Below are 20,111 nucleotides of genomic sequence, written 5' to 3' on the forward strand. Positions count from 1 at the left end.
CAAAAAATTAATAAGTTTGTTTAAATTGTATAAAAATTCTTTCAAGAACTTTAGTTGTTTCCGAATAATTACATTACAATATTTTTAAAAAAATTAATTCTTAGAATTGATTTACCGTAATTTCTCAAGATTCAATTATCTTTGAATAAAGTAAATTAGAATTTTTAAAAACTTTCTTTTTTAGTCTTATTAAAATTTCGGAGAAATTCAATTAAAAAATAAAAAAAATAAAAAAAATTATTTATTATTATTATTAATAATTAATTAATTAATTAATTAATTATTTTAATAATTAATTAATTAATTAATTAATTTTTTATTATTTATTATTATTTATTTTTATTTTTTTTTGTTCGTATTTATTTAAACAAGTAATAATATTTTGTAATTTTTTTTTTTTTTTTATTAAAGATCAGACTTTTGTCAACTATTCATTCTATTCGTAGGTATAATATGTTAGGTACAATGCTGTTAGATGGTGGGTGAGCTTGGTATTTAACTCATCAAAAGTTACTCAATCCCTTGATTCTAAACCTTATCTTATTTCATATAAATTAAATTTATATGAAATTACTTAAATACAGAGTTTCGGCTGTTTTCCTAAAAATTACCAAATTGACATAAAAATAAATAGTTCAAGGGATTACAAATACAAAAGTTTTACACCCTCTTTGCTAGATATGTTTTACAACTGGAAAACGTTTATTTTGATAATTCCTAAATCTTATAGGTTTATCATCTAATTTATTTTCTTCAGACGTACTGGGTGTGTACGTAACTAATTGAGGTGATATGTTGTTTTTAATTTCATTTTTTGTACAAGACAGATGAATACAAATTTTTGGGATGTTGTCTCTTGTACAATTTTAAAAATTCCACATTTATATAGTATAAATACAATGGTACATATATTATGAAAATATATATGTTTTTAAAATATTTGTTATATTTTACTGTTATATTACTTTTCTTTAATTTTATTATTGAATCATCAAGGCTTAAGATGCAATTTTCTTGGGTTGTAATTAATGTTGGGGAGTTAATTGTTTTTTCACTATTCTGAGAATTACATAAAATTTGTAAATTCATCGGAGATTGTGGTATAAAGATATATCCTTGTTTGGTCCTTTAATTGAATATAAACATATTTATCAATTTTCAACACGCTCATTTCACAAGTTCTAATATCAATAGATTTTGTTTTTGATTTAATGATCTGTGTTTCGCATGTTTGTACTTCCGATAGAATATATGCAGGATGATTTCTTGAAGAAATAAAATTTTTATCAACTTTTTTACATTTCTCTATTTCGTTTTCGGATATAGGGACATAAAAGGTTTTATAATGGAATTTATTAGGATATATTGTTCTCTAGGAACTGGAATAATAAAGTGATCTCCAATCTTTTGAGGAATAGGAATTAATTATTGGATATAATAATTATCGGATTCTAATACAGGAACTTTAATTGAGTAAATTAAGGTTTGACTATATGAATGACAGTACTTATTTCAGACATATCTATAATATGTTGAAACATATTTTTATCTGAATCATGTTCGTTATTTATTTAAACAAGTAATAACATCCTTGTAGGACATTGTCCATCATGCGTTATGGAAGGTAGCAGGTGAATTTTTTTAGACCAAATGGCATTCTATTGAATTCGAAATGTCCTTCTGGTGTTGAAAAAGCAGTGTATTTTTTTGAATCTTCGGACATTGGGATTTGATGAAATCCGGAACTTAGATCAAAAGCGGAGAAGAATTTAGCATTTTCAAGTGACTCCAAAATGTCCTCAATAATCGGAAGTGGATATGCGTCTTGATCTGTTTCATCATTGAGTTTACGAAAATCAATGACGAGTCGACATTTTCGTTTTCCTGAGGCGTCAACTTTTTTCGCAACGACCCATAATGGAGAATTAAAAGATGACATGGAATCACGTATAATTCCTTTTTCATAAAGTTCTCCAATTTGTTTCTTAACTTCTTCTTTTTTTTTTTGGTTTGATAAAGTAGGTTTATTTAAATCTTTTCAGTATACATAAAAAAAAGGTATAATACCTCTTACAAAGACCTTATACAATAAAAAATTTTAATTAGGTATGCTATCGATGATAGATCTCGCCTAAAAACATTTATGGTGTGCATCTAGCGTTATTTTGCTATCTATAATTATAAAAATATTTTTGATATGCTTATACATATATTATTAAAAAAATTTATTTTTAATAATCTTGGAATTTATTTTATTCCGTAAATAATAGTTTTGAAATATCATTAAAAAATTTTACTTTTAATAATCTTGGAATTTATTTTATTCCGTAAATAATTTTGAAATATTATTAAAAAATTAAAATTTATTTTAATTTATTTTATTTTATTCCGTAAATAATAATTTTGAAATATCATTAAAAATTTTACTTTTAATAATCTTGGAATTTATTTTATTCCGTAAATAATTTTGAAATATTATTAAAAATTTTATTTTTAATAATCTTGGAATTTATTTTATTCCGTAAATAATAATTTTGAAATATTATTAAAAAATTTTATTTTTAATAATAAACTTGTTAAAACTTTGAAAACTTGTTTGAAAACTTTGAAAACTTGTTTAAAAACTTTGAAAACTTGTGTCAAATTTTGAAAACTTTGAAAACTTGTTTGAAACTTGTGTCAAACTTTGAAAACTTTGAAAACTTGTTTAAAAACTTTGAAAACTTGTTTGAAACTTGTGGCAAACTTTGAAAACTTGTAAAGAAGAAATTAAGAGTTGTTTTTACTCAAAATAGGAAAAAATGAGAGTAGTGAACTTAAAAATTCAAAGTTGAAATGTGTCAGTTTTTTTTTAAAGTTCAAATTTTTATAGTCTTGTCCCCTCTAAATTTGTTTTTAATTTCAACAGTTTTTTTAGTTTCACAATGTTAAAATTGTGTTCATAGTTTACTAAAACTTAATTTCTAAATAGTATATTATTTAAACAATTAAATAAATGAATTTTAGTAATTTTTTTTTCAAGTCTACTTAGTTCAACTTGAGTATACGTATTCTCTGGTAATTTCCAGTGGAATTTCTCCACCGTTTAATATCGACAATATAAAAATTATATTGCAAAGCTTTGGTTCTTTTTTTTCCAGAGATAGTTGCTTTTGAACATATTCGTGGCAAAACCATCCTGACAGGATCGGCAATTTTGTGACGGGTTTTAATAAATATTAAGTATATTTATTTACTTTATGAAGCTTTTATTAATATTTATAATAATTGATAGTTGATTTCCAAAAAAATACTCTTTGTTCAAACAAAGATGCTTCCCCTTTTCATATAAAAATTTCCCATTAACTTGATGCTTCTTGAATCATTTGTGGCCTAATTCATCAATTAATGCGTAATCGTTTGTCGTGTCGTTTCACTTTTAAAGTGTTCACTAACTTTTATTTTATTAATTTATTTAAAAACTGGGGTTTTACGCTGACTTTAAGGGACTAGCAAGGAATGAATTAATCAATAAGGATATACATAGAATAATTCTTTATTCTTATATAGTTGGAAGAACAGCAGTGCTTCCAACCGTTACATCGAGTACTTAAAGATAAGATTAAGACTGACTTTTTAGTATAGACGATACAACATGAAAATGACATCCATTGCAATATTTTCCAAAAAGCTGAAAAGCAGCCTGTCACGGGTAAAAACGTGAAATAAATATTTTTGTATAATTTTAAATAGACTTTATTTAATTTTACAAATGTTGGTTAGTGTTAATTTTGACATTCGGAGAAATACTGAATTCTACTTATTTTAGGGCACATTATATAGGGTTAGGGTTTCAACATAATAATCTTATCAATGTAGGCTAAACTAATGTTAAGACTCATCGAGGTCGAGTATCGCAGATTTGGCTGACGAAACACATGTGTTTTAGAAGAATTATTGGGTCACCGTTACAAGCCACATTTAAATAATCCAAGTATTATGATGATTATTATACTGATTAATCCAATATATTGAAGTGTCGTATAACCTGTTTGAATCCAAGCATGCTTTGATTGTGAAGAGATAAGTGTATCTAAATCAGATGCCATTTCATCTAATGTTTTTAATGATTCTTTAAGGTCTTCGAAATCGATATGTCTGCTTGAAAATGTGGGTAATGTTAGTAATTCATTTTGAAGAAGTGTAGTTTCAAGATGTGTAAATGTTATAATGTTAATTTTATACTCTGCTATACCTGTTAAACTTGTGTGACTTCGTGGTAGATATATATTTGTTTGGGATGATCCTCGACAATGTGGTGATAACTCAAAAATAGAAGGGCTAGTTATGACAACAGTTCTATCAGGAGAATTTGGACAGAATACCGAGATGGTTTCCGTATTCCGAGGTAAGATATACCAAGTGTAACCATTCGCAAGGGATAGTATAAATGTATCTAATAAGGAAAAGTATTTCTTTTTACATTCTGTGTCCGTTTTATCCCTTATTAAGTATGAATAGCAGCTACTTTCTATAGCTAATCAATGAATTGGATTCGTTATTTCGCAAATCCTAAGTGCATTAATGATAATACATTTTTCTAAGTCTATTAGAGTATAATCTGATTGCTCAATATTGATTGCAATTGGTTTCGTGGCAACATTTTCGTAAATATAATATTTCGTCCAACTAGCTATAGGTACAGGTATAAATTTAAAGGCATGACTTAGTTATATATACATCGTATAATTCTGAGGTACCAGAGAAAATGGAATTGCTTTTTTTTATGTATTGCTAATAACTTGTAAGTTACTTAGGAAATTTTGAGGTAACACCAACTGAGGTGAAACAATTCCTACTTTCTCTGAATTAATGTGATTGTTTCGATCTTTCCCTTTCTTGATTCTGTATTTTATCACGCGCAGAAGAGTGATAATTTTTATTTTCGGGTCGATGAAAACTTGATTTACTTAAATCAACTTGTTTATCAAAGGAGACTTGAGCCATTTTTCTACAAAGCTCTCTTTCCCGGATTGTGCTTTCAGAATTTAAAGCTAAAGCCATTGCTTCTTTCAGGTTGCGTGGCGCTTAAATATTCTAATTTAGTAAGTAGTGGGTCACTTGACAGTTATTCCTTCTACATTATTTAAAATATTACTTTTCTTTCTTGGATTTGTTATAGTTATTAACGTGCATAACATGAACATGTCTGCAGAGAAAATGAATTCGGTTCTAATGGAACTGATGTGTTTAATAAATTTTTGGAAAAGATTTAAAAATAACGGATCAAATCGAAAAGCACAATTAAATGCTAATTGTACAATTCACTCTTCTTTAAAATCAGAAAAAAATCCGCTCTTGTTTTTTTCCAATGAACTTCAAATAATGTTTTTTGATACACATGAACTACATGCATTAATCAGTCTGAGTCATTTCTTTGAACACATTAATCACTGACCAAAAATCCTACTGAGAAAGTTGATTTATAACGATTGCTTTTTAGCAGCTAACTATAATTAATAGATTTTTGAAAAAAGTTCTATTTTGCGCACTAAAGATATTAAAAACAGGAAATAAATACCCATCTACTTAAAAAATTTAATAAAAAAAAATTAAAAGAGTGAGAGATAAATATAAAATATTTTTAAAATAAATATACAAGTTTATGCAACTGTATGGGTGACGTAATAAACCTGAAAGAGTTTTTATCCGCAGATAAACTAAACATATTCTTTTTCATTTTAGTAAAATTATTTATTGCTGTATTAATATTCCTTGTCGTATACTTATCTGTAAAATTAATACATACAATTTTAAATTTATCAAGAACAGAATTTAAAGAAAATAAATTATAATTTAAATAACTTAATATAGTAAAAGTAACATTCATTTTCAAGCTATTTTTACCCTTCAAATCAGAATCAGTATATTTAATGTAAAAATTATTGTTTAAACATTCTGAATTAAATTGTAATTTTATTGGCATTTTTATGCTTCAAAACCAATTTTTATAAATTAATATGGATAGTAAAAAGGAAAAATATATTTGTAGTTGGCTTTTAACTTAAAAAGTGCATATCTTAATACAGTTTTAAATAAGACAGTCGCCAGTGGAGGCTACAGTGCACCAGGACACTAGGAATAACTTAATATCTAGCTGTGAGATCTGAAAAGTTTATTCTAAAGTGAAATTAGAAAAAAATGTTCTAATTCACAGAATAACTTAATAAGTAATCAGAATGGCGGATTAAGAAGTGTGCCGAAGCTAATTACGACTTTTAAGATACCAAAGTTGACTACGATGATATTTTCTAATTTAATTAAAAATCAAACCTAACAGTTTACAACAGTATGTACTAAAAGTTATAAAGTGAAAATTGCCAGTAAAATTACAATTTCTAATACCTTTTTCCTTTAAAAATTAAATGCTAATTTATTTCGATGTGTTAAAATTTAAACTAATTAAAAATTTTACTTGACAAATTTAATTTAATTTTATGACGAATTTCAATACACTTTATTTCTTTGTTTACTTAGTAACGTGAACGTATAATTTTAATCTTAAGTTCTGTTTTTAAGAATTCAAGTCAAGAAAACCTTTTTAGACATTAAATAAATTGAAAATTTTCAAACTTTTTTTTTGATAAAATAGGTATATAATTTTCAATGTTTTACCTATGACTGAAAAAGAGGTTTTAAAAGTGGGTTACCTTAAAATCCGGGATAAAAATTTTTAAGACTGCTATTAAGAAAATTGTTATGACAACTTTCCCGAAAATGACTTAATTATTGGAAATTGAGTCAGTGGAAAAAAAATTGAATTATCAAAAGAATGAAAATGTGTTCAAAGAAAATTTGTCTAGTAATGCATATCCATGAACATTCAATCATAAAAATAGATTATCTTTGGTCACATACGTTACAAATAAAGAATTGATAAAAATTAAAAGAAACAATTGTCTTCAACAACAATTCTTCGGAATTGGGAAAAAATAAGAAAGAGATTATTTTATCTGAAATTAGTTTCAGGAATGAATCTAATTTGAGATGAGGATAAGTCAATGAGCCTACTAAATGTTGTGAGACAATATTTTATTTCAAAACCAACCAAGAAAGAAAAGAATTAACAATAATACAATGAGTATATTTACAATTAATAATCTTACTTTTGAGGAATAACAATTACTTATGATTTTGAATTGTTATAAAATCGGTGTGGACGTAGAAATTCTCATGAAATGAATAGTATAATTTCATAGGATGGTATATAGTTACAATGAATCCTTTGTCATGACGAATAGCAATTAGTTATAAAACCGTAATAATAAAAGGAAACAATGTTATGTAGTGAATGGAATAATAATAATAAAAATACATGTAGAAAATTTATACTCTATCATTGTGAAAGTAATTATCATTCCCGATAAGAAACAGCTTTCAACTGTGCACGATGTGCACATGTTTAATAATAAATATTCTTTCAAAACCGCTTCAGTAATTTGGTGAAAATAATTTTTTGTCCTCTATTGAGCAACTGTTCTTTCTGCACAAAAGAGTAAATTTACAAAATCAAAGAATCAAAAGATCAAGTAGTATGAACTCGCAAAAATTGTTTATTTTATTTTCTATTATAAATCATGTTGTGCAATGTTCGAGCTGTAAACCTCAAGTAAATATATCACAAGGAATTGTTCAAGGTGTTAAATTGAAATCCAAAAGCAATAGAGATTTTTCTGCTTTTATTGGAATCCCCTATGGTGAACCACCAATTGGAGACTTAAGGTTTTTGTATTTTTATTAACAAAAATATCCAAGTAATTAGAAAGTGCACGAACTTGTAGAGATTAATTTTTCGATAGTGTTGTAATATTAAATTTTTAGATTTAGCAGTCCAGTACCAAAAAAGAAATGGACAGGTGTTTATCATGCTGATAGTGAAAAATTAAAAATCCAATGTCCTCAGGTGGATAATAGTAAAGTGTTGGGTCAAGAAGATTGTTTATACTTGAATGTCTTTACGCCAAGGACAAATTTTGATCCCTCAAATGTAAGACCTAGATTCTAGATGTTTCTTATTTGATTTCTCAAACTCATTTCGAGACTCTGATCAAAAATACTAAAAAGCAGTCTTATGCTGATGTTTGCAGACCAACGAATCTAGAAGTATTAGTTTTACAGTCATGGTGTGGATTCATGGAGGAGCATTTATAGTTGGAAGTAATTCATTTGATGAATATGGACCAAATTTTTTTTTAGATAAAGACATAGTTCTTGTTACGATAAACTATCGATTAGGAGTTCTTGGATTTCTTTCTACTGCTGATTTAGTGTCTCCCGGAAACTTTGGCCTAAAAGATCAGGTTCTAGCATTAAAGTGGGTTCAATCCAACATCCATTCATTTGGAGGGGATCCAAGTAAGGTGACAATATTTGGCGAAAGTGCCGGTGGGATGTCGGTTAGTTTTCATACACTTTCGGATTCTTCAAATGGTAAGATCCGATTTTTAGTAAATTCTCTTCAATATCTCCCAATTTAGAAAATTTGTAATTTTTCGATTCTAATATTCAAAAGGTTTATTTCATCAGTATATACTGCAAAGTGGAAATGCTCTTTGCTCCTGTGCTTATCGTGACAAAACTGATTTCAAATCAGATGTCGATGAAGTAGCCAAAGTTCTAGACTGTCCAGTTAGTAATTCTACGCTTACTGTAAATTGCCTAAAAAATGTAAATTTCAAGACATTGTTGAATGCCAGCAATTTTTATGATTTGAGGAAACCAGAACTTACCTGGATACCTACGAATGAAATAGCTTCAAAGGATGCGTTTTTAACAGATAGTCCTGAAAATTTGCTGCGAGATAACAAACTAAAGGATTATCCGTTCATCAGTGGTAATGTAGCTGATGAAGGACTTTACGTAACTTCAGGCAAGTTTTTATAACAGCCTCTTTCTATTTATTGACTAAATGTTGAGTAAACGAATTGACTAACCCAACTTTCTGTAAATAAAATATTAGTCTTGAATTTTCAATAACATAATTTCCAACAGAGTATTTTGTAAATAAGTCGTCTTTACCAATAAACAAAGTTTTCAACAACAGTCTTAATTTGTCATTCAAGCAATATGGAACTGCTAATAAAGAAGATCAATTTAAAAACATTATCAACGATTACTATTTCAGTGGATTTGTAAAGAAAAATGATACAGATGTTAAGGTACAATGACTAAAACATGTTTTAAATTAATAACCCTCCGTCCAACCCCTACTTATGCAAACTTCAAACATTTTTTATCCTTTTCAGTATTTAAAAAATTTAACAAAATTCGTCAGTGACAGTATGTTTCTCTACCCAGATGAAATTTTAATAAACAAAATAGCAAAAACCGCAGAAAGTCCTTTTTATCGTTTTAAATTTGGATATCGTGGTACAATGAACAGAATTTACTTGATCTTCAATACAAAAGAGAATATTGGTGTTGGACACAGCAATGATGTACTTTATTTATTTAATTATGGACCCTTACATAATATGACGCAATCAGACGAACATATCGTAACGGTCATGATAGATTTATGGACATCATTTGCCATAGATGGGTATATAATAATTTTCTAGTAAACATTGTTTCGTTTTAGAATTTCAACAATAGAAAAGTTAGATATTATTTATAATATTATTATTTTTTGTATTTATAGAAAACCATTCAGTAATGCCTTGAAAAATCCACATTTATGGCAGAATTATAAAAACAGTGAATCATTTCTTCAGATTGGAAATAAAAGTGATAATATGGATCCGACAGTAACTTTGGAAAAGGAATTTGCATCAAATCGTTTAGATTTCTGGAAGAAAAATTTTCCAGTTGAATTATAAAATTAAATAGATGTTAAACTCATTATAATTGATTTTTATTTACTACTGTTACGTCAAAACAGAAATCCTTCTAAACTTACCCTATGTTCCTCGTTTTAAATTAGTTTCAACTAAGAACCTAATTTGAGATGAGGATAAGTCAATGAGCCTACTATGTTTGGTGAGAGAGAAATTTTTATTTCAGAACAAATCAATGAGTTATTTTTAGTTTGATGATAAGAAAGTTACTAGAATTAAAAAATATAAACCTTACTCGTAATGTTCCTTATTTGAAGATTTCCGGATATTAAATATTTGGGCTTCCACAAGTGTTCGAAGACCTTTTGAGTAATTGTAGATGATTACTTGAAGACTGACTAAATTACATTTTATTGTTATTGTTGTTAACAATTATTACCATATTACTAAAAATGATTTTACATACTAACATATTACTAAAATTAGTAAAAATGAGTTACGATGACGTAACAGATCTGTTCGTAAAAATATCTTTATTTGGAGACGAGGTCTTTGCCGTAATAAATGTTTTACAACGACTGATTTTTATTTTCTATATTGCCTGTTTATATACCTTTAAAAAAAGGTATCATTTTGATATGAAAGGTAATATTAGAATGTGAGTTTAGGAAAGAGTTAAGAAATTAGAGAAAGGGACTTAAAAGGGACCATCTATATAAGAAAGTTTAAAAGGAAAAAGTAGAACATATTATTTAACATATTACAATCGCGACTTTTGCAAACAAAGCATTCGCGTTTTCTTTGTGGTGCTTTCTAACAACTGCAACAGTCATAAAACAAAATTTCCTGTGCTAGTAAGTTTTAGTGACTTTTGAATTTCTCTAAATTCCCAAAGTTACCAGAGACGACACTAGGCGTGACGTCACAGAATCCATCTGGCGGACTGTGTCCCCTTTATTTACATTCTGTACGCCACTTTATTCCTATAGTATAGTATATACCTACAAACATAAATAAAAATAAATATAAAATGTAAAGTTCTCAAAGTTATTCTACATTACCTTGGATTTCCAATATTTATTGACAAAATCATTTTACTATCTTCTTTAATTTATCACTTTCAGGTAAGTTTGCTTGTCGTAAAATTTTACAAATAGCAAATATACTTTAAAAATATTTTCACTTATTTTTTTAATATACATATTTACAATATTCATTTATATGAAAAATGAATAAAATTTTTAAAAAAAATTTGAAGCTAAATGAATCTAAATTTAAAAAGAAATGATTTTATTCATTTTTATATTTATGTATTTGAAGTATAGAATAATTCTGAAGGCTATGCTATAGCAGACGACAAAAAATTGACGAATCTGTAAACAAAAAACGTTCCAGATAATTTAAAATAAAAACTGTGTTAAACATGTTTTACTGTTTAAAATGCTCGAAAATATTCTATAATTAACATTTTTGTCTAATTATTTTATGTATATTAAGCAGATTTCATTATTCACGTGTTTTTTACGCTTTACGAGAGACAATAAATTAGAATGTTAAAACTTGAAAACTTTCTTGTAGTACTCTTTTTATCTATGCTTTTTAATTCATACTCCATACTGTCAGAACTCTTTTTTTTAATGATTCCCGGTCGCTTTTCTGAATACAATTTTCCCAACAGGTGGCATTCCGAATTGATTAATTTCTGAAAGACGGATTTCTAAATGTAAATTTCTAAAAGTAATTTTCTAAATGTAGATTATTATTTTGACCTTATTAAAAAAAATTTTATTTAAACAATTTTTGCTTATTGAATAACAATATTACGAGCCAGAGTTCTTATTAAATTGTTATTTATACAAATTTTAAATATATAAAAATTAGAAATTTTTCAAATGAAATAAAATTTTTTATATTTAAATATAAAATTGTTTTTTACATATTTTTTGTGAATTTTTATAATTTAAAAATTTTTTTAATTAAATTTAACTTTTGAAACTTATTTAATTTAAAAGTCTTTCAATCCTCGCCCTTTTAAATTCATTTAACCTCAATTTCATTCGACCCATGTTTAATAATATTATTTTTATTAAAAATTCGCGTAATTCCCTCAGTTTTAAAATTCATTTATAAAATAACAATTTATTTTGCATTGTAACGTATGAATTTAAAATAAATTAAACTTTCTGCTTAATGCCAAGCAAAATTTGACGCTTTTAACAACTCAAAATTAAAAATTTAAATAAATAAATTTCGCCGTCAGGCGACAATTAATTTTCATAGTCAAATTAATAAAGTATTTTCTGATACAATAAACTCAAAACAAATCCAACACCTTTAAGTGTTTAATAAATATTACTTAACATTTTTATTGCAATACAAAGAGACATTTTTTTAAATATCCACCAAATTTTATTATTAATTAAGTAGCAACTTTATCTTGAATTTAGTAGCTAAAAAATTGAATTGATTAATTAAACATTTTTTCTAAAATCATTTCAGAAATATTTTTAGTTTGACTCTGCAAAAAATTATGCAAAAAAAGATTTAAATTTTAGAAAGTCAGTTTCGAGTGGTCCAGTTTTAAAATTTTTACCCCATTGTTTCTCATATTACACTCCCACAGTTCCGAAAATTTATTAAATATTTACTTGCAATGTTTAAAATATTTTAAAGCAAATTTTAATAAAAATTGTGTGAAGATTTAAATGTCCCTATTAAATACATGTTTATATAGCGTGAAACTTTTCTGAAAATTTAAATTACATTTTAATTTTAATAGAATTAGGCGAAAATTTAATTTAAATGTTCAGGATAGTTTCATCCTAAATTTTCAGGAAAGTTTGATGCTAAACATTTATTTAATCGGGACATTTAAATCTTTACACAATTTTCTCTAAGCTTTGCATTTAAATATTAATATATAATATTTAAATATTCAAAACATTGCAAGTAAGTTGTGGTTGAATTCGAATAACTATGTTCAACCCATTAACAATACAGTTTTCGTCGCTCAAAATTCGTGTAGGTTGATTTATAGTTGTTTGAAAGATTTTGGATTTGCATTGAAAATCTAATTGTACAGAGTTTTTAGGTATAACTTATTCTTCTAAAAATATGTATTCGTGATCGGGTATGACTGCTAGGAATACGGTATTAGATTTTTTTTGAATTGAAATTAACTGGTATGCTGTATATTCGGTTTCTGCGATGACTGGTAAATGAATAGAATAGATTAATTTGAATTTTAATATAGCCACATTCACCTCTGAAATATCAATTAAATTTTGATAATGATTCTGAACTGATGGAAATGAGTATTTGACATTATAATGTTTTTCAAATTCTTTTAATTCCTGGATCAAAGTAGTGGGGGTCAGTACTTGAGGGTTCCGTCAATTAATAAACAAATAATATATTTTCGTAAAAATAAAAATATTCCGAAATTCAGAATACTGAAAATTCACAAATATGATCGAAAATGCTCTTATTATGATTTTTTATAATACTAATTTCATAATTCTCTATTTCACTAACTAGATACATTGTTTGTGTTCTTTTACAAATATACTGGTCTACTAATTTCTTACATTTTTCGAAAAGTTTTTCGTCACTTGGTATGTACAAACTTTTTTCAGAGTTAATCATAACTATTTCATATGAAGGAATAGGTGCTAGGAATTTGTTTCTACGTTAGATAGGAATTGGAATTAGGTGTAGAGTTTGGAACTCATACCTTGCTCTTATTTGAGTATTAATTAATTATATCTGTGGTAAAAGAACCATTCGTAGTATTCTTGACAAAGTTGTGTATCAATTTGTGTAGCAATTTGATACACGTTTTGCATTTTCATCGTTAAGTAGCATTATATTAGAATTTAATGTACTTTGAAATCCTTCTATTGATGACATTTTGGAAGACAGTTGTTCGACTGAATCTTTAAGACTACAAAGAATTGCCTCTAAATTTGAAGGATTTGACATTTCTGTATCGGGAGGTTCAGGAATATTAGGGTCAATTTGAGTGGATTTTAAACACTGAATATGATTAAATTCGTAACTGTTATTTATTTAGTTAATACAAACAATTCGATGAAATTTACGTTATTTAATAATTATGTAATCAATTTGTTAATTAATACAATATTCAAATATTAATTGTTAATACTTTGTTTTAACATTCATAATCATTAAGTTAACAACAATAAAATTAATGATTTCAATAATTATCTATTTATTATAACTAATACGTTGTAACGTGAAAAGTAACTCACCTCTTAACATTTGTAGTCCTCGTTTTAAATAAGAAATTCCGAAAAAATCTTATTTGGGAATGAGGAAAAAGAATCAATGAAAAGTCTAATAGTTAATTAAATGAAATTTATTATAAAATTGTATATAATGATTTCTTGAAGTTCGTTATTTGTATGTTGCCGAGATAAGACCAGTTCCTTTTCCAATAAACACCTTTAACAAATAGGCGTTTAATAGATATAGAAATTGTAATGAAAAGATATGATGAAAAGATTTAGTTAATTACCTTTATTGCTTCTATTCGAAGCTGGTAACCCGTTCTCCGCTCGTGTGTCCACAGTCAGCTCAGATGCACCGCCTTTCCAATTTTACTGCCTTGGAGATTGACAATGGTTCGTTCACACACAAGATGGTTATTACTTAGACTGTGATTTTCGTAGGTTACGAGTATAGATTCGCACTGACTACTGGTACAGAGATGATATCGATCACTTTGATTTAGATTAGATACTGACTTGATTATTATTTCTAATTCGTAAAGGGTTGTAATCAATAATAGAAAAAAGAATACTTCTTTTTACACTTAATTTAATCGTTTACCTAATTTTGGAAATTTTCATAAATTTCATCATCCGTGGTTCCTTGCTAGTTTGCTTGGTAACAGGTGTGGTCTAAGGTTATTTAATGGTCATGCACGTGGCACGTGACAATCGTTATATAATAATAAAATTTTAATAACCAAACTCTTTTATTTATCATTAATTTCGTCAATTTCTTCAGACTTTCTTTTCCCTACTGGTTTGTTAGCACTAACAATTTCCTTTAGACTCAATCTTTAAATTTATTGGCAACACATACTTCTCAGATTTGTGTACAGATTTAGGAGTACTTTGTAATTGTCTGCTGCAGCATAGACACAGTTATAGACTAGCTAACATGACGTTTGGCGATGAACTTTAAATGAAAGGGAACTGTTTCTTCTAACTGTTTCTTCATTTTCTTTTTTTAGAAAATGGACGATAAGAAGTCAATTCAGTCCCATGTTGATGACAGTTACACTCAACAGAGGATACCCCTTCTGGACTTTAGCGAAGACATCAATCTTCAAGACAGAAGAGGAGAAACTCAACTCCATAAAGAATTAAAGGCCGGTATTTTTCGCGCGAAGAAAAGTAAATACGCTTTTGAAACAACCAAGTTATTATTGGCAAATGGTGCGGACATGAATATTTGCGGTAGAGAGGGAACGAGTCCCCTGCAAGAGGCTTTACTTTCAGGAATTCCGGAGGCTGTTGAAGCATTCATCCCCGAGGAAGATCAACTTCTTAATTGCTCGAATGCAAAAAATATCATAAGATGTCGATATCTTATAAAATATTTTCTAGATCAAGGAAAACATTTGAACGTTTCACATTCAAACTATTCGCCACTTTTACATTTTTCAGCATTGAATGGTGATAAGGAGAGTTTCAACGAGATTTTAGAAAACAGTGAAGCGAATCTCAACGCTTTTAACGCTAAAGGTTTGACGTTGTTGCACGTTGCAACTTTGCATGAAATGAACGATATGATAGAGTCACTAATCAGGTACAAAGCAGATCCCAATTTACAGATTCAACTCGATCAAGCGCATCAGAATTTAACCGAACGAATCGGAGGTTTCACTCCACTTCATTTGGCAATTTCGAAAGGTTTTTTCGATATTGTCGAGACTCTGGTGAAAAACGGTGCAAACGTAAATGCCTCATCGCCATACGGACCCCCTTTACATGTAGCTTGTGAAACATTTTATTTCCCCGCCGTCAATAAAGTACATCGTGTAAAAAACGCAAAAATAGCGAGATTTCTCGTTCAAAATGGTGCTCAAATCGAGGCCATAAATGGCGAGAAAAAAACCCCCCTTCAAAGAGCCTGTGACAATAAATTTGAGGAAATGGTCGAAGTTCTCCTCCAGGAGGGCGCAAGTTTCAAAATGAAATTTCATCAAAGACGCAGTGCACTACATTACGTTGTCGGTATCAATAATTCCCGAATAATGAAACTCTTCCTTGATCAAGGTCTCGATCCGAATGTTAAAGATTTCCGCGAAGAAACACCTCTGATCTACGGTTCAAAATCATCAGCGAAGGGAATTTCAATAGACATTATCGAACTATTAGTTGAATACGGCGCCGACATTGATGCTGGTGATCTCAACGGTGTAACAGCCCTTCACATTGCAGCCGGTTTTTACAATCTTAAAATCGTCAAATATTTACTAAAACTAGGTGCAAACGTCAATATTCGTACCAAAAACGACCTCACTCCTTTGGATCGAATTCTAATTAAATTTCGTGGTTGTAAAATTACACGAAAAAATACAGCATTCAAGACACTTGAATGTTTGTGCGCTTATACAGCATTAAGTGTACACATGGGCGAGAAGAATGTAAATTTCAATATGATCAAGGGACAATCGGCAGTTGACGAATTTTATCAACAGTGCGAGGAACAAATTGATCTTTTAAAGAGAGACATGATTTGCACAAACAGTTCAATTTCCTACTTCGATTTACTGAACGTTCAGGTTGAGAAGTTGATTTTATTTCTGAGAAATGAGGATCTAATGGAAGCTCTGATAGCAAGGAAATATTGGGATATTCCCATATATGGTGATTTATTGAAGGATCGCATCAAGAAGGGTAAAGTGAGGAAGAATCTAATTGAAAGTAACACTGTTCTTTTAAAACAAATCACAAAACGACAGTTGCCTTATTTTGTCAATGACATGATATTCAATTGCCTCTCTTTGAAGGATCTGCAAAATTTCGACCAAGCCTTTCGTACGAATCGAACGAGAAGTAAGGAAAGTTTACCGAATTCACAAAAATAGAAAAATCTACTTTGTGAATCTTTTTTCAATTCTATTGTAGATATATTTTATTTATATGTACATACATTAAAGTTTTATATAAATTGATCCATAATATGAGTTTCCCCTTGCATACAAATTGTATTTTGTATTTCTGATTTTTCAAATTATTTTTTTATTCTCAAAGGTATAATTTTTTTGTGTTCCGTACTTTTAAAACAATAAGATTTGTATAAAGTTAATAATGGCATAAGTCTTCTCTTTTTACGACTGAATAAAGTAATTTTAAGTTTTTGATATTGTATCTAATAGTGTATTTAATTACCTGACTTTCCAAAGCATTCGATAACAAACTTGAAAAGGAATTTTATTTTCTTTACCTTTTTTCTTCTTTTAGTACACACTTTTTTTATTATGCACAAATCGAAATCTAATTACAGATAAAAGTCTCCAGTTGCAAAAAAATATTTCAAGTCATTTTTTATTATGCACAGGTCGAAGCATAATTATACAGCAATTTTTTAATGTCACAAGAATTCTTCTCGTGTAGTTATGTATTTTTTATTAGCGCTAGAGAATGCCGTAACTTGTTTCACCCTTTTCTCAAGAAATAATCGAAATATTGACAGGATTTCCCATCGGTCAAAGGAATTAAAATGTGGTTTAGTCTTAACAAAACTTTCATGAGGTAAATGAGAAATATTTTTTCCATTTGGAATTGCAAACAAAGGACAAACTATTCAAAATTAGAAAACTACAAATCTCAGGAAACAATTATTAAAAACCGACAAATTAACTTTTTCTACTCGTCAAGTAAATTAGATATCAAAATAATTTTTAAAAACCGGTAGCTGTTAAAATTTTATTGTGCGGGGAAAATAAATGTTTTTCAGATTCCAGAATTTTTCAAATTACAGCTAAAGGGAAATGGAGGATATTAAAGTGGAAAATAAGTTAAACATCTACATGGGTCAAATATCATTTGGTTTACTTAATTTATTTGGAATGTGGAAGCCACTCGATTGGAAATTAAAATGGCAAATGTGGTTGTATCATTTTTTCTCTGTGTTTATGATTACACTCTACTTTACGTTCATATTAAGTCTACTCATGCATTTCGTTAAAGTATCACAACCAATTGAAACTATAACGGAAAATTTATTTTACTTTCTTTGCATTGTCGCTACTTTTATCAAGCAAATCTGCATTATGGCGAAACGAAAAACTGTCGTTGAGTCGAGAAAGAAACTTTTGAATAATTTCTGTGAGCCTGAAGATCATTATGAATCTGGGATTTTACAGAAGTGTTCTCAAATTTGCAGGTATTAAATATTTAAAAACAAATCACTTGAATGCAACATTCATTGAGAAACTTGATTTTTGATACGTTTTGATAATATAAGGGTTAGGAGTTGTAAAAATTTGTGGATGAACAATCCCGTATGTATCATAATTTGTAGCGTCGATAATGCTGTTAAATTATTAACTGTGGATTTAGGTTTTCGTTTAACGTATCGAATAAAGTTCTTGATACTGTTACCTCAAATGTAACATACCTTCTTAACATTTTAGTTCCTCGTTTTAAATAAGAAATTCCTAAGAAATACCGAAGACATACCGTGAGTTGACGTCATAGGGTTGTAAAAGGATTGCTCATGACTCTACTTTTTAATGCTTCTTCTGATATCTGTTGATTAATAGGTCGGGATATTAAGGAAATTAATTAATTTAATTCTTTCGACTTGAATCAAATTTGATACTACTATGATTTTTATCAGGAAATAAAAATCTACACAATGTCCTTCATTTAAAAACGTGCACCTAAATTTAATTTATTTAAGTTAGGGGGTCAGAAGATTATTTTAAAAGAATGACAGATCCTATTAAAAATAAACTATCATATTTTTTCCTAAGGGATGTTTAGAAGAAGGTTGTCTAGGAATTTCACTTCACCTCCCAATTGATTATTAATTTCTCATTATATTTTAGGTCAAACACAATTATTTTCTTATTTTTGGTCAACGTAACAGCATTATCTATAATAATAGGCCCAGTGATGAAGAAAAATAATATTGTTCTTCCTTTACAAGCATGGTATCCATTCAGTCTTAATTCAAAATGGATTTTTTTCATGACATATTTACATCAAATAGTAGGTTTAATTATGGCAGCCAACACATCTGCATCTGTTGAAGGTCTAACTTTAACTTTTATGCTACAAATATGCGCACAATTAGAAATAATTATCCATCGATTGCAACTATTACCTCAGTTACGAAAAACAAATGAGTCTGAATGGAGTATTGCTAAGAGAGAATCAAGACTTATATCGAAATGTGTAAATCATCACATCTACATGTATTCGTAAGATAAACCTTTTTCAAAAACCATATATGAAAGTTTTGTTAAAAGACCGCAAAATTATTATTTCTTAACAGATTAGGAGAAAAGTTAAACGAAATATTTGGTCTGGTGATATTTGTACAATTTTTTACGTCTATGATAAGTCTTTGTGCTACAATTTATCAATTATCGAGATTAAGTTCACAAAATCCAACTTATTGGATAATGGTCACATCTGTAAGCAGTGTGATAATGCAAATTTTTCTCTACTGTTTTTATGGACAGAGAATCAGTGAGAAGGTGATAAAAAATTAGTATATTCTTCATTACCAATAAACCATAGTCTGTTATAACTTAATTCAAAATAGAGTACAGATGTTGCAGATGCAGTTTATTTGACGAATTGGACAAAATTAACTAATCGAACAAAAAAGGATCTTGTTCTGATGATGATAAGAGCCACTAAACCTATACAATTGACAGGTTCATCAGCTATTGTCATGTCTATAAAAACATTTGTAAAAGTTCGTAAATTTTATCTATCATTAGCTGCCTTAAAATTTGAATTAAAAATATTTTATTGCTTTTCATTTACAGATTATAAAATCTGCATATTCTGCGTACAATCTACTGTCAAGTACTTAAAATAATGAGAATTGAATTATTAACATGAATCTAGACGATAGTCTAATAGTTCGCGGGAATCTTATCATCTTAATTCGATAAGTTAAATTGTCTTAAAAATGTGTTTGAATAAATTTCGAGAAAGAAAAGAAACTAACAAAGGCGGAATTTAAATATATAGTCTACACTGAAAAACTGTTGGTGTCACATACCCCACTTTTTAGATT

At 28.1% G+C, this 20,111-nt stretch overlaps 3 protein-coding genes and 1 pseudogene across 4 annotated transcripts; 3 read left to right on the top strand and 1 right to left on the bottom strand.

Moving 5' to 3' along the window:
• Positions 1 to 3,402: 3,402 nt before the first annotated feature.
• Positions 3,403 to 4,709, bottom strand: LOC122503587 (annotated as a pseudogene).
• Positions 4,710 to 5,926: 1,217 nt separating this feature from the next.
• Positions 5,927 to 9,879, top strand: LOC122503548 (esterase FE4-like). The gene is made up of 8 exons (XM_043614125.1): positions 5,927 to 6,328; positions 6,632 to 7,761; positions 7,861 to 8,026; positions 8,127 to 8,469; positions 8,552 to 8,908; positions 9,031 to 9,197; positions 9,285 to 9,580; positions 9,680 to 9,879. The coding sequence occupies exons 2-8, from the start codon at positions 7,574 to 7,576 to the stop codon at positions 9,855 to 9,857; spliced, it is 1,695 nt and encodes a 564-aa protein (XP_043470060.1). The 5' UTR covers positions 5,927 to 6,328; positions 6,632 to 7,573; the 3' UTR covers positions 9,858 to 9,879.
• A 602-nt stretch (positions 9,880 to 10,481) lies between these two features.
• Positions 10,482 to 17,214, top strand: LOC122503547 (putative ankyrin repeat protein RF_0381). The gene is made up of 2 exons (XM_043614124.1): positions 10,482 to 10,939; positions 15,076 to 17,214. Exon 2 carries the CDS (start codon positions 15,079 to 15,081, stop codon positions 16,936 to 16,938), a length of 1,860 nt encoding a protein of 619 aa, XP_043470059.1. The 5' UTR covers positions 10,482 to 10,939; positions 15,076 to 15,078; the 3' UTR covers positions 16,939 to 17,214.
• Positions 17,215 to 17,493: 279 nt separating this feature from the next.
• Positions 17,494 to 19,837, top strand: LOC122503549. 2 transcript variants are annotated; one of them, XM_043614127.1, is made up of 3 exons: positions 17,494 to 17,730; positions 17,811 to 18,239; positions 18,907 to 19,837. In XM_043614127.1, exons 2-3 carry the CDS (start codon positions 17,845 to 17,847, stop codon positions 19,283 to 19,285), a joined length of 774 nt encoding a protein of 257 aa, XP_043470062.1. In that variant the 5' UTR covers positions 17,494 to 17,730; positions 17,811 to 17,844; the 3' UTR covers positions 19,286 to 19,837. The 2 variants fall into 2 exon arrangements, with proteins under 2 accessions (XP_043470062.1, XP_043470061.1); XM_043614126.1 differs by having other exon boundaries at positions 17,494 to 18,239.
• Positions 19,838 to 20,111: the final 274 nt, after the last annotated feature.

This window comes from Leptopilina heterotoma, unplaced genomic scaffold (assembly GCF_015476425.1).
Source record: "Leptopilina heterotoma isolate Lh14 unplaced genomic scaffold, ASM1547642v1 Lhet_264, whole genome shotgun sequence".
Classification (NCBI taxonomy): domain Eukaryota; kingdom Metazoa; phylum Arthropoda; class Insecta; order Hymenoptera; family Figitidae; genus Leptopilina; species Leptopilina heterotoma.

What these genes read in the sequence shown, in the direction of transcription:
- LOC122503548 (XM_043614125.1), top strand. Translation starts at nt 7,574, where the DNA reads ATGAACTCGCAAAAATTGTTTATTTTATTTTCTATTATAAATCATGTT. An exon ending in AGGACTTTACGTAACTTCAG is followed by an intron (nt 8,909 to 9,030) that starts GCAAGTTTTTAT and finishes AATTTCCAACAG; the next exon opens with AGTATTTTGTAAATAAGTCG. An exon ending in ACATCATTTGCCATAGATGG is followed by an intron (nt 9,581 to 9,679) that starts GTATATAATAAT and finishes TTGTATTTATAG; the next exon opens with AAAACCATTCAGTAATGCCT.
- LOC122503547 (XM_043614124.1), top strand. Translation starts at nt 15,079, where the DNA reads ATGGACGATAAGAAGTCAATTCAGTCCCATGTTGATGACAGTTACACT.
- LOC122503549 (XM_043614126.1), top strand. Translation starts at nt 17,845, where the DNA reads ATGGAGGATATTAAAGTGGAAAATAAGTTAAACATCTACATGGGTCAA. An exon ending in AAGTGTTCTCAAATTTGCAG is followed by an intron (nt 18,240 to 18,906) that starts GTATTAAATATT and finishes ATTATATTTTAG; the next exon opens with GTCAAACACAATTATTTTCT.